General features: G+C 39.1%; 1 protein-coding gene and 1 long non-coding RNA gene across 5 annotated transcripts in view; one reads left to right on the forward strand and one right to left on the reverse strand.

Moving 5' to 3' along the window:
* CELSR1 (cadherin EGF LAG seven-pass G-type receptor 1) overlaps positions 1-17373 on the forward strand; it is a 194362-nt gene that overhangs the window by 165926 nt on the left and 11063 nt on the right. For all 4 annotated transcript variants that reach the window (XM_042467337.1, XM_042467340.1, XM_042467341.1 and 1 more), the window contains exons 24-28: positions 987-1187; positions 5122-5296; positions 11760-11872; positions 13344-13423; positions 15492-15618. In XM_042467337.1, coding sequence (XP_042323271.1) covers positions 987-1187; positions 5122-5296; positions 11760-11872; positions 13344-13423; positions 15492-15618 — 696 coding nt within the window. The remainder of the gene's footprint in view (positions 1-986; positions 1188-5121; positions 5297-11759; positions 11873-13343; positions 13424-15491; positions 15619-17373) is intronic.
* On the reverse strand, positions 931-8659 carry LOC121930678. The gene is made up of 2 exons (XR_006103992.1): positions 8506-8659; positions 931-5476 (listed from the first exon to the last, which is right to left on the reverse strand). It is a non-coding gene; the product is annotated as an uncharacterized LOC121930678 (long non-coding RNA).

Genomic DNA, 17373 nt, shown 5'->3' on the forward strand with positions numbered 1-17373 from the left:
GCCTTTATCATCTACACGGCAATGTTAGGTGCAAATTGCTCTGGACTTCTTTCTCGTTTGCCTCACCAATAGCTGATACAGCAAGCTTTTATGATTCCCACTTTGCAGATGGGAAAAAGAGTTTGAGAAATAGTGGTCTGTCCAGGGACCCAAAGTGAATTCAGTGCAAACTGGGAGTTAACTAGAAAATTCTAATACGACACAAAGTGCTGCAATTTAGACAAAATGGCCACATGAGCAGCTTTACGTATAAATTCAGGATGTGAAACCAAGATTTCAGAAGAGGGAAATCTCTAAGTATAGACCTAATTGCCAGCTCAGTTCCATCTCTTTCCCTTTGCAGTAGCTGAGAGCCAAAAACGTTTATGTGTAAATTTTCTTCTCCATACCTATTTGGTGTCAGGCACAAGATTTTAGAAGAAATTCTGACTATAGGCTAGGTTACATTGTAGATGAGTGAGGTGACTTTTATTAGAGTCTGTGGATTGTTTGTATAAGTAGTGTCATGTTCAGTAAAAGGGATTATATTTGTAAAAGGCTGTATAAGAATCCCCTCAGAAAATCACTCACAAATGGATAATTTGAATTTACTAATCATGAGGATTTTTCTCTCGGCCTAGGATAGGCTCTTGTTTGTATGGATACACTTCACAAACTTATAAGTGTTTAAGAAGTAAAAGCAAGTTAAGTGGCTTGAAATCCATTTAATTGTGGCTTTCTTTTAATTATTACTATTATGATTTAATCCGCCAAATAAGTTGTACTTGATACCTTTTAAAGGCTTATTTCTGAGGCATTTTTATCATACTCTGGAGAGTGAATCATTACCATTCTTAATTCTTCACACTGCACAGATGTATGTGGGTTTTCCCCTTTGCTTTTTTCTTCTCTGATAAATCAGTGAGTAAGAAACAAACTGCATTTTTTAAAAAAAAGTGTATTTGAGAAGGCAATTTAACAAAAAAAATTATACTTGTATTCCACAGAATGGTGAAGCACTTCCTCTGAAGATTATCACTTACACAACTGTGTCCATCTCGCTGGCAGCTTTGTTGCTTACATTTATACTTCTTGTCTTGATCCGAACATTACGTTCCAACCTGCACAGCATCCACAAAAACCTAGTGGCTGCCTTGTTTTTCTCAGAGTTAGTCTTCTTGATAGGAATCAACCAGACAGAAAATCCAGTAAGTTAATACTTTTTTCCCCCTCACTTTAACCTAATCATCAACACCATGCCCCTGCCTGCATGCCTACCAAATCCTCATTTGGTCTTGTTCTCACTCAGCATGAAATGGATGAAATGGAACCATAGCTGGCTGATCAGCTTTACGCATCCCACAGTGGTAAAGCTTATCAGGTTGTGGAGCTGGGCACACCAGCAAAAACAAACAGTGAGGACAAAACACTGTAGTTGCCCACCATTGGCTGAACTGTCATTCCTGGACACCTAAAAGGAAAAACAAAAGTTATGTTGGCTTTGCACATTGGGGATATAGTGATGGTGTAGTCCAGTTTCTTACCTCTTTTAATGGCCTAGTGCTGAAGGGGGAAGCCCTGAGTCAGTTGTCTGAAACAGCCTCCATATTCCCCTCACATGTGTCTGGCCCCTGATGTGATGTTATAACATTGGGGACAGGGCCCATACAAAATTTGGCAGGGGTGGTTAGGTTGGTGGCTGTTGCAGCTACCTAGCCCAGTGCTTCTCTGTTCACTAGGACCTCAAATCTCAGCAAATGACAGAGAGACTGATGGAGACCATTGCATCAACTCCAGTAGGTCCATGGGCTCACATACCTGCCCCCACTATTCCAATTGTTAGTGTTGGACCTAGAAATGATCTCTTAGGATATCCATATGTGTATGGCATACTGTTCACTAATTACAATGTCATAAGTTGTTGTTTATTTAATTTATATCCTGCGTTTCTCTTTGCACAGGACCACAAGACTACAATTCACTTTTATGGGCCATTGCCTACACAACAACCAGAAGTCTTCCCAAAACCTACTGTGTAAGCTGCTTAGCCCCCTCCCCTAACATGGCCATTTCCATGTTCCAGAGAGTGGGAAAGTGAGCTATGATGTTGTGACAGGATGCTACCAGTGCTGTAGTAGTGCACCCAGCTGCGGGGATAGGGCTGGACATATCCTGGCTCACACACTGCACTCTCTGGCAAGTTGCAGATGGCCATGTTGGGGGAGCTGAGTAGCTGAAAAGGTCATTTAAGATTCCTTTTAAAGCTTAAAGATACCTTTTAAACAGTTTATAAAGTAATATAAAAGGTAGTGTCACTGTAGCTACATCTCCCAATATGGAATCTCAGCCTATATTATATATTATTGGGCTATATATCCCTTTAGAGCACATGTGTGGCATTGGTAACCTAGCACATTAATGGGAAGGCTTTTAGCCTGCACTTTTCCCATAGTGGCTTTGCATCTGAGAGGAAATATAACAATTCAAGGATTTATTGTTAAAATGTGAAAATTAATGTGTGCTTAGAGTTTACAAATTAGCTTTGGAGTTCTATAGGTGATGTACTATGTTTCCAGTTGTTTTTTCTTTGAAAATATATACTAGTGCTTAATTTTCAACAGCCTTCTTAAGGAGATATTTTGTTTATAAAATTTATTTTCACCTTTGCTAGGATTTTCAGCAGCATGTTTCCTTTATGACAGCAACAATGCAGCCTTTTTTTTAAAAAAGAAAAATTATCCCCAGTTTTATTGATTAACAAACATATTTTTAGTTCTATACCATAAACTATTTGCCAGAGCTTTTTTTCTTTAGCAAGCTGTATATTTGACACTAAAGGACCACTCCTTAAAACTGAGGGATGACTGTGAAGAGAAGCCTGCTGTGTGTGTTTCAAGCAGTTGTTAATCCTTCTTTGTGGAATAAGAATTGTCCAATGAGTCACACACTGATGAGCATGAAAAGTCAAAGAATGTGGGAGCACAAATGAAATAGAGTTGCTTGACATTCCATTTAGCTTTTGTACCACTCCATAAAGGACCAGGCACAGGGCAAGGAGAGGTTTCAGCCATCCATGAATGACTGATAGCCAAAAATTATTTATTTTCTTTGTTGTATACCTGGAAAAAAGCAATTTTCACTATTGTGACCTTTACAAAAAATATTTTAGAAACCGAAAACATCCCTTAGAGTTATATTCAACTAGGGAGCGGAGGAGGTGTCCTAAATAACAGACTACAGCATCTAAAATCATAGCTATCAAAGTATAATGGTATACTGAACAGTTGCCAGTGAAAGTTTGGCTCCTCCTTGACTATTTTTTGTACATGTTGGTCAGATGAGGAGGTTAATTTGGAATCTATTCAACATTTCTTAGTGCTTCAGTGTAATACGTTGTGCCTGTATTCTGACATATAAATTATGTGTTTCAGTACAGGAACAAACTTAGACAAGCTGAGGGCCAGACTAATCCCCCTGCTTCATCATCATTGTTGTTGTTTGCCTTTAAGTTGTTTTTGACTTAATGACAATCCTAAAGGAAATCTATCACACAGCTTGCTTCTCGTGTTTTGTTCAGAGGGGTCATAGCCTTCCTCTAAGGCTGAGATAATGTGACTTGTCCAAGGTCACCCAGTGAGTTTCCATGGAAAGAGTGGGGATTTGAACCCTGGTCCCCAGAGTCATAGGCGTGGTCTAGACCGGTGCTTTGCGCCGGCCTGGCCACATACTAGGGTTGCACGGGCGCGGAATGACTGCATGCCCCATAACCCTAGTACGTGGCGGCAGCGTAATAATGGCGGTGCCCTATATACATGGGTGCCACCATTGTTACGTAAGCGCCGCGCGGCATCCACATGTTGCCACGTGGCACTTACATAACAAGTGTGCCACTGGCTTTAAAAGAACCCGCTTTTCATGGGTTCTTTTTCTGCCGGAGGGAAGCCGCGTGGTTTGGAGGCTGCGGCTTCCCTCTGGGGGAAAAAGATGCACCAGCAGGCTGCTGTTTTTTGGTGGTCTGTACTGTGCCATAGTCAAATGCTCAAACCACTACACCATGCTGGCTTAGTCAATATTGCAAGGTTTCACTTTCATTTCCCATTAACTACAGTTTAGTGTTGCTTCTGAAATCTAAAATATAGCTAATTTTAAGTGTGGTCTATAGTATCAAGTCAACTACCAATCTAGATTAGGAATTGGCTTGTTTCAGCAAGTCAGTTAAAACTACCCATAGTTTAGCTAAGTTCAGATGAAACACTAAGTTGCAGCCAGTCAAAAATAGTGTACATGAATGTTTCTGATATCCTAGGAGAGTCTCAGATGGTGAAAAAGGACAGGAAAGAAGCAGAATGCTCCCATCCTTATTGTGCGATTGCAAGAAGATTATTCAGTGACATCCTGCAACATCACGCTCATCCCATCCTTCTCCTGTCATTGAAGTGGAATGACCTCATAATTTTGTATTGATAGGAAACTGCCATCAATTAAAAGTTAAAGGGCCATTCCACTTCACTGGGAGAAGGACAGGATTCGTGGGATGTCATCTGATAATCTTCCTGCAACCACATGATAAGGACGGGAGCGTTCTGCTTCCCTCCTGTTCTTTTTCACCATCTGATAATCTCCCTATTGTTTTGGTTCTTGGTTGGTTGGCAAATTGCTAGCAGACTGCATTAGATTTGTACCCCTAGAAAAAACTTTGCATTTAAGGAACCCTCTGAAGCAATCATGACAGTATATGCTTCTACAAAGATCAGAGGCATTATACTTATGAATACCATTTTTTGGAGAACAAGAGTAGAAGACCTTTAACTTCATGTCTGTTTTTGAACTTTGAAGACATACCTGGTTTTGGAAACAGCATTCTAGACAGGGCTAGATAGGGCTTTGGCCTGATTCAGTGCTGGTTTTGTTAAGTTCTTATATAACATAGCATGGCATCCTGATGTCAAAAGGTGAAAAAATGCAAGATCTCAGAAGTGCCTAAAATAGTTCTTTAGATTATGGTCCTTAATAATGAGGATTATGGCTCTTATTAATGTTTGCTTGCATCTTTAACAACATCTAGGTCTTCTGCTGTAATATTTTTGTGCCTTGGTGGAGGTAGAACTAATCATATTGGACTCTTTATTTTTTTTTTTCTAGTTTGTCTGCACTGTGATAGCCATTCTTCTGCACTACTTCTACATGAGCACATTTGCTTGGATGTTTGTAGAACAGCTTCATATCTACCGCATGCTGACTGAAGTGAGAAACATAAATTTTGGACACATGAGGTTCTACTATGTTATGGGCTGGGGGATCCCTGCCATTATAACAGGTAAGGACAAATAGCTAACAGTAGGGGTGGGGGAGCTAAACATCCGCAAGCTATTTCCACTAACAGTTTTATCAGTACTGCTACAACTATCATGGCTTCCCTTCAAAGAATCTTGGAATTGTAAAGCAGGGCGAGTGGTGAAAGTTCTCTGCTTGAGATGCTTGGTAGACATTCATTTTCCTGTAGAGAGAAATAGACCATTAAATAAGTGTAACCATGTAGAGTAAGCAGAAATGCCTTCTCCTTCCTGCTTACCAGTACTAGTTCTAAAACAGCTATATCTTCAGGATTATACAAATCAGTGGTATATTTAGATGTTAGTATCAATTCAACACATACTAGAAAATACAAGGAAGGCAGTTAGAAATTGTATTATGTGCCTTTTGCCCTGATTAAAGCAATGTCTGTGTGGATAAAAAGACTTAAACATAACTAAATTCAAGTTGAAACAAGAACTGTGCACATGCCTGAGGAATAACTTCAGTCAGTAATTACTTTCTTGCTTCTATTGCTTTTTATATTCTGAGCATAGACTGCCAGAAAAGATTTCACGAAGAGATGGAGAAACAATTATGAGAGGCACACATAAAATGTGAGATTTCAAAGAGTTAATGTATAGATAGATAAATCTAGATATCTAGATCTGTCTGTCTTGGTAGACAGCTAGACAGATGAATATGTTGCTCTTACACTGTAGTATATTTATTCTGGTTTTTAAAACTAGCCATGACTTTTCAAAAACACATATTTTCAAACTAAATTACAAATAAAAGAAAGAAATCTCATGAAATTTCCAAGTTAAACCAAGTGGTTATTGCCCGCTTAACCAACTAAATCAAAAACTTGCTATTAGGGGGAAACAAGGAAGCGTTCAGTCTTCCATGTTATTCCACTGTCCAAATGTATTGTATATCCTAATTGTCATGTGACAATAAAATAACTTTCTCTGAGTGAAAACAGTTGGTTCAGAATCTGATTTAAAGTTCAAAGCCCCAAGGTTTATAAAATATAGGACCTGATGCAGAATATGTCCTCTTAGAGATTGGTGATAATTAGAAATCTGAGACACAGAACTGCTAATAGCACTTGCCTAGTAGCACTGATGAACAGGCACAGAACTTCTTATTAGCTACAGGAAAAAAGAAGGAGACAGCAGATCCTGGAAATTGCCTGTGATATTCTGAATCTACATGAAAGGAAATAAGTTCAACAAAGCTGTTTGAAACAGATACAACAGGAGTACCTGAGTCTAAGAAGAGCCATGCTGGATCAGGCCTATTGAGTCCAGTGTTTGGTTTCCACAGGGCTAGCCAATTATCTATGGGAAGCCCACAGGCAGGACATGAGTACACTAAAACTATGCTTGTGTTCAACAAGAATTGTGATGCCTACAATATTTCTAGTATGTTTCCTGCTATCTTTTTGCTAGCAGGTAAAGAATTTTTCATTTAAGGAGGCATTTGGTTTTTAATATGTTCTGGAAAATGGACCTTTTAATGAGGAATGTTGTGCTTCTGTTTTATTATAGTTTATTTGTGCTTTTAAAGCTTTTAGCTTGCATTTTAAACTTGCGTTTTTAAAATAGAAGCCCCATTTAATTGTGTCTTAACGTTTGTGCTATGAGTATTTTAGTTGTATTGTGATTTTAGAAGTTTGCGTACCGCCTTGGATGCCGTTCTGGGGAAAAGATGGGATATAAATTAAGTACATAAAATAAATTCCTAGTTCTGAGTAAATGGGGGGCATTAGTTCTGAAGGGTCTAGTAAAAGGTCAAGCAACTTGTGATTGCCAACTCCAGCTGTTAATCGATTTCTGCCATCAGAATGGCTTTCAGAAGATCCCAGCATTGTTGTGTAGATTGATCTCTAGTTTGGCTTGGCTGGCTTAGCATGAATGATGATGTTAAAGCCTATTCGACTTTTGGGGCATTTAAACTGGCTATGTAGCATAGTTAAAGGGGACCAAGCCAAACTGGCAAGAGAAGTTGTGACTCAGATTAAATCTCTTGATAGGTAGGCACTCTCTTCCCTGCAAGCCTTGTCTTCTGCAGTTTGGCCTTGTCCTACCTTTCCTTCTTTTACCTTAATTCACCAGTTTCTCCTTCTAGGCACATTTCTTTTTTTTCTTTTTTTTTTATTAAACATTATCACAATTAGAAACACATTTCTATGAGCATACCTAAAACACAAACAACAATGATAAATACTAACAAAACAAGCTAGACTACTGAACAAAAATAAACATATACTCCTAATTCCCACCAGAACACACTGATGGATATACAGTGGATTTCTCTCATTCACTGGGGCGCAATACCCCTGCAAAAGCAGAAAAACCGCATACACACACACCTGAGAGAACACCTCTTAGGCATCACTAAGTCCTCCAGCATGATTTTTGGCAGAAGTTGACAACAGAGTCACACTGGAAGACATAGGGATTTCTAGAGAGAACATATTAATCAAATCCTTGAATAACCAATTCTGTATACCTCAAAGCCGCAAATGTGGAGGGCCAACTGTACACCACAATTTCTCTACTTCCTTATAAATGATAAAATATTTATGCCTCTAGCACATTTATTCCGCTAGCTTCTTAGGACGCATGCATCATTTAAACAGCATACCTCCAAAGTGACCCGAAGCAGCATTTTTTTTGGCCTGTCTGTTTGGGCTCAAGAGGCATCTTTTTTGTGGTAGAGAGAAGGAATGCCTCTTCTTCCAGCCATGCTTTTTGTACACACTCTACTTGTATTTAACAGGTTTTTTAAATTGTTGCCAATTGGGATCACATGTTTAATTGCTCAGATATTTTCTTCAGCCTCTGATAATCAAGGCTTGAAAACATGTACAGTAAAGGTTTACTTGGAAGTAAGTCCACAGAACTGAGTGGGACCTACACATGCTTACCATTGCATTCTAAATGTTGCAGCTCTGATGATAAAAAAAAAATTATATGGGATCCAAATGTAGAGTTGTTTCCATGGGACACGACTATACCACTTTGATACCACTTTAACTGATTTGGCACCATCCTATGTATTCCTGGGATTTGTAATTGAATGAGGTTCTAAGAATTCTCTACCAGAAAGTATTAATGGTGTAGTTAAAGGGAATGCACTAGAGAGATCTAAGTACCTAACTAAACTGCAGATCTGAGAATTCCATAGGATGAAGTCATGCAGTTGTTGTGCAATGTGGATCTCTACCTTTTGTTGGAACAGATAATAGTCCGGCTTGGGGTGATAGCAGTACGATCCTCACTCTTGCATCTTTCTTCACCTATGGAGCAAAGAAATATTATTTCCACTACATAATAGGAAAGGGAATGAATGAGTGATGTTGAAACATTTTGTACACACAGATGCACTTTATATAGTGAGGAGTGGCAAGAGCTGTGTGCATTAAGGGTCTTTGAATGGGGGGGGGGGTGAGTTTCACTCAAAGGACAAGTTCAAAGTTCAAGATAACGTTGAACCCATCAACTTTTCACCTCCAGTGCATTCTGCATGCCAAAAAAGAAAAAAAAAGAGTCTTAATTGCTTCCCTAATGCATACTGAATTAGAACTTGGCCAGTAATACTCCATAATATGTGTTTGCACAATAATGCATAATGAAAAACAGAACATTTGCTTCAAATAATAAGCAATATTGTGAGTCAGAAGAGAATAGAAAGTAAGGTGTGCTGACAGCTTATTATGAGACATGGATGATTTCCCAGAAAGTCAGGACTCATATTGCTTGCTTGGAAGTCAAAACATTGTTCTCTTTTGTTGCTCTCCTACAAGTTAAATAACGCTGTCAAACATTGCCCTTGACTTTGCGGAGTGATAAGGGTCTATATTCTGCATAAAACATAAGGAAGCAAAAGAACAAAACAAGCCTGGAGTTATTATTTCCAATTACATATTCTAATTGGCTGTATCCAGGTTTGAGGTTTGCAATAACATGGGAGCTTTTGAGGGGGAAAACGGGCATCGAAGGAAGAGGAATGTACCCCTATAGATTTTCCAAAAATACTGGTTAATTGCAACACATTGAAAATATTTCATGACAACACAAGTAATGTTTTCTACAGAGGCAATGCTGGGGGTGAATTATGGGAATTGTACAACACATCTGATGGGCACCAGGTTGGGAAATGCTTGCCATTGTACCCGAGTTGTTTTCATTCAGCAAAGCTACATTTGTTTCCACCAGTTTTTTTCCTCTAAGAAAATTATCTAAAAATGTTATTTGCCAGCCGTCTCATTATTTTTTCATGTAACTGATGCTGAAAAATAATGTTCAGTACAAAAAAAAAGACAAATAAAAGTGTGTCTCATCTCCATTTCCTTTAGAGGGTGCATCTGTACTGTAGAAATAGTGCAGTTTGACACCACTTTAAGTGCTGTAGCTCTATCCTATGAAATCCTGGATTTGTAGTTTTACAAGAGCTTTAATCTTCTCTACCAAGTCACTCACAAAGCTATGAATCCCAGGATTCTGTAGGGTGGAGCCATGGCAGTTAAAGTGGTGTCAAACTGCATTATTTCTACAGTGCAGATGTACCCAGAGAAGCTATGGAAATTAAGGGTTTCTCAGAACTAGCCTGAGCTACCCAGATTAACCTGTATGGATCTGGGAAATGATAATGTATGTAGGAAGTATGAAATATTTTTAAAGTTCATAATCTGACCTGATCCTCCTGTGCCAGAATTACTAATTCAGTCATTTTACAGAAACCTGAATTCACCCATTTTCTTAATATTTTGTAAGAGCTGCCTCTGGGTCAGGAGGTTCATGGTAAAAATGTATCCAAGAACATTGACCAACTGTTGCTGTCATAGACATTTTCACTATGTTTTTTCAGTTATACATCTCTTAACTGGCAGCAAACATTTGGACCACCTGTTATCACCACATTCTAAGCAGATGATGATGATGACAACAGTGAAGAATACGGATTAACTGTGTTTGTACCCCACCCTTCCCCAAAATGAGGAGTCATGGTGGCTTACAAATCAAGACAAGTTAAAACATACAAAATATCAACTTTAAAAATGGAATTGACCTGTTAACGATACCCAAAGTATGCAATTAAGAATGTAAAAGCAGTTTAAAAAAAACAGGACAATAAAACAGTACAGTTAGAATATTTTCTTTAAAATATTCTTCAGATTTTTCAGTCCTCAAATGCCTGTCATCATCGTTTCTCCCCCACCATAAAATTTGTGATTATTAATAGCATGTCGATTGTCATGATTTTGGGGTAATAGGATTCCACAACGTCGCCACAGGCAGATCAGCAAAGGGCACTGGTTTATTGAACCAGCTCATGAAAAAGCACAGTGTGAGTTTGCTTTTGCTAGAAATATGAGTTAAAACCAGTATTTGGAAAAGTATATGTAAAAGAGCTAGGAAAAAATTGGACTTTTTCTGTTCAAAGCACAGCTTGGGAAGTTGATTGGGTTTGGATTATAATTCCCATGTGTTTTGAAAAGCAGTCCTTGCAAAGATGTCAAGAACAGAACTGGAAACAAAAGTTTGATTTTCTTTCCTGTCCAATGCAAAGGTTGGAAAACTTCCAGCCGGAGAAGTATATTTTCATTTGTTCAAATGTTGTTGTTGTTTTTTAATTTGACCGATATGCTCAAAGCAGTGGTGCTAAATTCCTGACACTTGATATCACCAGTGGCTTGCCCCTATGGCATCAGTAGGGTTGGTCCTTAAGTCTCAGGTTTTGGCCCTAAAACCTCCAGGCCTGAGGATGTTTTTACAGTACCCTCGGATGTTCCTGGAACCTTGAAGCCCTGGATTGTTGAACAAATTGGACAGAGAAGGCAGTGCCCTGAGAAGCAATGGACTGAAGAAAAGGACAAATAAAACAAAATGAAAATTGGCCTGTTGGATCTTGGTACTGGGAAAAAAGAGAAGAATTAAGATAAAAAGAACACATTTGAAGAGTCAAGGAGACTTGGAGGGTCAAATGCTTTAGAAGTAGAATATGGCCAAGGAGCCTTTACAGGACAGAGGTCAGAAAGACTGGGTTGAATTTCCTTTGTAGCAGATACTTTCTTTTCTTACTGATTTTCAAAACAGGCAAATTCTATACTCAAGGGCACAAACCAGCATCATTTTAACTTAGTAAATGCTAGTAATGCAGATCTAGAAAGTATAATAAGTTAATTTTCTGCCAGCTCATATTGAAGTCAGATGTTTGGCCACACTTTGGCACAGGCCCCACAAATGAGTATATAGTCTTAAGAAGAGATTTATTTCTGACAAATTAGATCTGTATTACATATATTTACATATTACATATATTTTAATAGGCTTTCCCATAGCACCACATGGGCATTTTTTTGGATGATGATTGCCGTACATCTCACACAGTGGTAAAGGCTGTACCTCTTACACAGTGGTCATTCCATTCTTTTTGTATAGCATCTAAATGTGGATCTTGTTTGTGTTGTGATGCAGGTCTTGCAGTGGGCCTGGATCCACAAGGCTATGGGAATCCAGATTTCTGTTGGCTCTCTGTTCATGACACCCTGATTTGGAGCTTTGCAGGACCCATTGTGATTGTTGTGGTTGTAAGTATTGTGGAATCTGCTGACAGTGTAAATAAACTGAACTGAATTAAACACTGTATAATCCTCTGTGTAATAATCTTAAAGTTAATATGTGTCTTTAAATACAAATTACATGCGCAAAGGACAAGTGATCAGGTTAACAATTAAGTTGTACAAAATACAGAAGCAGTCAATTTAAAGAAACTAACATAAAATCACAAACATGCAGATCACCAGCACTAAAAACAGGGGGGGGGGGGCTTATTCATTTAAGTTAGAAAATAACTTTGACTCACTATTATAAGTTGGAAATATTACTCTTAACTTTCTTGCTTATTACTCTTTGTAACAGTACTCTGTAATTGGCAAAATCTCTCTCCATGGGCCAACAGTATGTAATTGTGAAGCTGAGACAAGTAATAATATATTTCTAAAATCTAAACTTAAAATGATAAAATCTCTCATATGCAACATTATTCATTACATATGTCAACCACAGCTTTGTGACCATTACTTGAACAAAGCAGAATTTTTTGAGTAACTTTTAAAACCGTGTTCATAAAATGTTAGGATGTCTCTGTGTTTATTCATTTTTTTTTTCTGTTACTGGCCATTGATCAAATTTCAAGAATAAAAGTAAATATTGTGAGGCTTGTGGCTTGCTCCCACTTAAAGTTGTAATTTGCAGAAACTGGTCTGTCTGAATTGTTCATGTGGCATTCTGGAGTGGGAACTGGCATTTGTCATGAGCATCCTTCCCATTTTCCCCGGATCTGGAGAATTATTAACTATTAAAGATTCTGTCCTTTTGAGGGTGGGGGAATTAGAGGATTAAGAAAAGCATTTTCTGTTAATCTTGCTGCAAAGACACTTTCAGTTGTAAAAAGGGAAGAGCACCACACAGCTAGAGGTGTCTTGGGAGGGTGAAAATTGTGCTCTGTGAGATATTCAATGAAGCCCTTGGCTAGGCCAGCCCTCCCCAGACTTCTCCATATAGCAGAGTTGGTTTGCTTTTAAAGCCTCTTCCTACACAGTCCTGCTTGTGTCCAGGGTTCACATTGTGCCAGTGCTATAGAGCATTTGCACTACAGCATTAGATTATTCCGTGGTATTATATGAATCCAGCCCCAACGCTTCGTACTATTTACTATGGAGAGATTTCCCAATTATTTATTCACCACAACTACTCCACACACCACCTGATTCTTTGCTGGCTTCAGAACCTGCCCTGTATGTGATTGTGGACTAGTTTAGCATGCCATTTATATAATGTTTGCATGTACTTTTATCTGTGATGGGGCAACCATGTGTTCCAAATAACAGCTGTCCATTTATAAATACAAATTGCAAAGTGCAAAGATTCTTCTTTTTCTAAGTTAAGTCTTCGGGGCTGCCTCCCAAAACTCTGATCTGCTAAGATAACAGAATTTCAAAACTACCTATAATGACATTTTAAGTTACTGTTCTGATTTATGCTTATTCTTTCCTCAAGATCAACATCATAATCTTCATATTAGCAGTCAAAGCATCATGCAGAAGAAGGCAACGTTCACTGGAGAAAACTGGTATCATGTAAGTTTGTAGCCATGGCTGATTAAGTAGTGATAACATTGGCTTGCATTCTCTATCTAGTTAAGTAGCTTAACTAAATAATTTCTCCTGACTCAATTCCCCTCCAAACCTAAATCAGTCACCTATACTTCACTAGCAGAATGGACCTCCTTTTCTCCATGCAGTTAATGCCTGATTAAGTATGGGGGGAGTTATGATTGTGGGTTTGGATTTAGATAGGGTTTGAAATTGTAAAGACAGGAATTTGATTTCAGACCAACAAGGTTGGTAGCTGATACTGACAAGGTGTTGAGCTGACACAGATATGGTTTTGAGCTAACAGAGACAGATTTTTGGATTTGAACAAGAAGAGAGAACTGCCTATAAAACAGGGGAATCTAAAAAGATTTTTTTTAATTTTATCATACTGTGTTAAATATATTATTATTATTATTATTATTATTATTATTATTATTATTATTATTATTATTACTATTAACCTTTATTTATAAAGTGCTGTAAATTTACACAGCGCAGTACATACAATCTTTTTAATTGGACGGTTCCCTGCCCTCAGGCTTACAATCTAAAAAGACACGACACAAAAGGGGAAAGGAGAGGTGGTGGGGAAGGAGCCTCTTTTTCTTTTTCGGTTATTATTCTAAATCTGTCTCTGGCTGGCTCTCAAACCTGAATTGGACTCAGGCATGCATACCAAAGTAAAGAACTCACACAACAATACAATCACAAGCCCACATTTATAGGGGTCACCCTGAGGCCCAGTAACCCAATCCAGCAAGGAAAGATTTAGGGGAACAAGGGCAGGGTGAGTGGCAGGATTCCTAGGGGCTGGGATTTGGGGACCAACCTGGATAATGGGATCCCATGCCAATTATGATTGTGGCAATAGTGTCAAAATCGTGACTAAGTAGTGATCATGAATATGAACCAGTTGCCTTAATTTATTCATCTGTAGTTATTTTGTTTTAATGATTGCTACTTATTCATGATTTTGACAATATTGCCACAATCATAATTCCTACCCCTCCATAATGCCAGTGCTACTTTACTGGGTATCAGCTGCATAGGGAGAAGGATTGAAGCATGGATGAATGGCATTTCCTTCAAGTTTCGGGGGGAGGGTTGGGCCAGAAAAGAAACCCAATGGAGTAGTAGGCCATTATTTCTGACCCAAAACTAAAATGGAGACAGATGATTCTTGGGGAAAGAAAGCCCAAATCTCCTTGCACAATTTAGGAATTTGCCTTACTTTCTTTAGTGTAATTAAAGGGCCTGTCTCTCCTCAACTCTGTGGTAATAGATGGAGAAATTCCACCATCTGCTCTTTGGAAGACACAAATCTGTGATTGGTTTCTCTATCTGTAATGTACTGGAAGTAGAGAAACCAATTATGCAAACCTTGTGCCATAAAAATATAGCATGGTTTTAAAGTCTCATAAGATGTAAGACACAAAGCTGGCATTTGACCTTAGCTCTTTTTTATACAGCTGGTGGTGCAGTTGTTAAATGCCTCTACTTCAGCCACTCACTCACAAACCATTAGGTTGCGAATTCAATATTGGCCAGAGTTCAAACTCGACTCAGGCGTGCATCCTTCTGAGGTTGCTAAAATGAGTACCCAGCTTGTTGGGGGCAATTAGTTTACAGTTGTAAACCACTTAGAGACTGCTTAGGAGTCAATAGGAGAAGTATATAAATGAAGCTGCTATTGCTTTCGCTTTTGCTATATTGTAAATCTTGGACCTTTCAGAATTCTTTTCTGGGGTAGACTTGGGTATGTATGCCTCGGCTGGCTACAAATCATTAAGGGTCAGAATCAATGCTAATAGTTGGAAATGAGATGTTAAAAGACTGCTTCCTTTATTGTGGTGTGTAATGTTCTTTTCACTTGTATATTCTTGTTTCAATTTGATTTTACTTAGATATATTATTTTTATACAAGTGTTCTATTAATATCCATACAACTTTGTGATACTTTTGGTCAAAGGTTGTAAATAAAGATTGATTGATTGCCAGGGCTGGCTATATTTCATGCCTTAACACAAATTATATTATTCTTTTCATTTAGTTCGGTTCTGCGGACTGCTTTCCTCCTTCTCCTGTTGATCAGTGGTACCTGGCTACTGGGTCTAATGGCAGTGAACAGTGATGTGATGACATTTCACTACCTCTTTGCCATCTTTAGTTGTTTACAGGTATATTACATTGCTGTCTTTACAGATTGCTGGGATCAGGAAAGGTCTGTGGGGAGGAGGAGGAGTGGGCACGCACCTGGTGCTCCTCTCCCTGGACCTTTCCTGACCCCCAGTTGTCCCTCCAGAGGCAGCTGGGTGTATGGAAAAGTCTATGGGAGGAGAAGGAGTGAGCACACGCCTGGTCCTCCTCCCGGATTTTTCCCTGCCCCCAGCTGTCCCTCCGGAGATAGCTGGAGGCCAGGAAAAGTCTCTGGGGAGGAGCAACGGGCGCATGCCCTTTTCATGGTCTCCATCTGTCTCAGAGAGGCAGCTAAAGGCTGGGTGAAGGCCTGGGGGAGGAGCCAGTGGTGTGCGCCTGTGTCTCCTTCTCCCCAGTGCCATTTTCCGGCTTCCAAATGTTGGCTGGGAAATGTCAGGGAGGAGGAAGAATGGGCACATGCCAGGTCAAATGGCATTGCTTGCCACCTGTGGTACGTGTGCCATAAATTCGCTATCATGGTTTTAGTGTGTAATTCCCATGGGTTTCACCCATTATGGCTCTCTGTAAAGGCCTTTAGGTAATGTAGCACCAAACCAGCATGGTGCAGTGGTTTGAACATTGGCTATGACCCTGAAGACCAGGGTCCGAATCCCAGCTCGGTCATGGAAACCCACTGGTTGACCTTGAGCAAGTCACACTCTCTTGACCTTAGAGAAAGGCCAAAGCCCCTCTGATGAACCATGCCAAGAAAACACTGTAATAGGGTGGCCTTAGGCTTCCCATAAGTCAAAAATGAATTGAAGGCCCACAACAACAAATTCCCAACATCTGTACATCAAAGGTATTCTCACCCTGATTTAAGTCTGTGTTGGCTACTATGGTTTTCAAAGCAATGGTCCTTGGACTAAGGCTTGTCCTCAGCCCATTGACTGCCTTTCCCTGGAGAGTTTCCAGGCAAGAAAGAAACAGTTGCAGTCAATAGGCACAAATATGATGCTGTCCCTGGCACATTGGGAAAACCCTGTTGGTTCCCCACATCAGAGAACTTTAAGAAGCAATGAGCTGCACTGTCTAACAGTGACTGGGTCTAGTAATTCCCAGTCCTCTGTTGAGATACAAATGACTGTACCTTCTACATGCAAAACCATATAATTTCCCACTCCTCTACAGCTATCATATTTACCACTCTGTGAGAACAGTAGTTCCCCAACAGAAAAAAACATATATTCTAAACAGCAGCTCATAGACCCCCCAGCTACATTAAAGAACATAACATAAAAGATGATAGTGTGAATTTTATTAGTTCTCAATCTTGCAATTATTACAGCTCATCAGTTGTGCTTTGTTTCTGCTAAGCAGTTGCCTTTTGGGATCTGCCTTTTTACACAGTTCTTCTGTTCAGCAATTCAGTCACAAGATTCTGGTCTCTTTTCATGAGGAAATTATTCCCACTAACAATGTATAGCACTGTTCTTAAAAGAGTTAAAAAGGTTCTCTTTCTTCCCATCTCCGTGCCCTTCAATATCCCATCATGACAGATATATACTGCCCTTCCCTCGTTAGGTATGCTGCCATAGTGCAATTTTGGTGGGTTCATTAAATACTTCCAATCTACACCATGTGTGAATTCACAGTGTGCTAACAGTTTGCCACAGGAACTATCTAGAAGAATGATGAGAATGATAACAGCAGTAGTTCAGGGCACTCAAATAGATAGATAGATAGATAGATAGATAGATAGATAGATAGATAGATAGATAGATAGATAGATAGAT

Source organism: Sceloporus undulatus, chromosome 5, assembly GCF_019175285.1.
Source record: "Sceloporus undulatus isolate JIND9_A2432 ecotype Alabama chromosome 5, SceUnd_v1.1, whole genome shotgun sequence".
NCBI classification, from domain to species: domain Eukaryota; kingdom Metazoa; phylum Chordata; class Lepidosauria; order Squamata; family Phrynosomatidae; genus Sceloporus; species Sceloporus undulatus.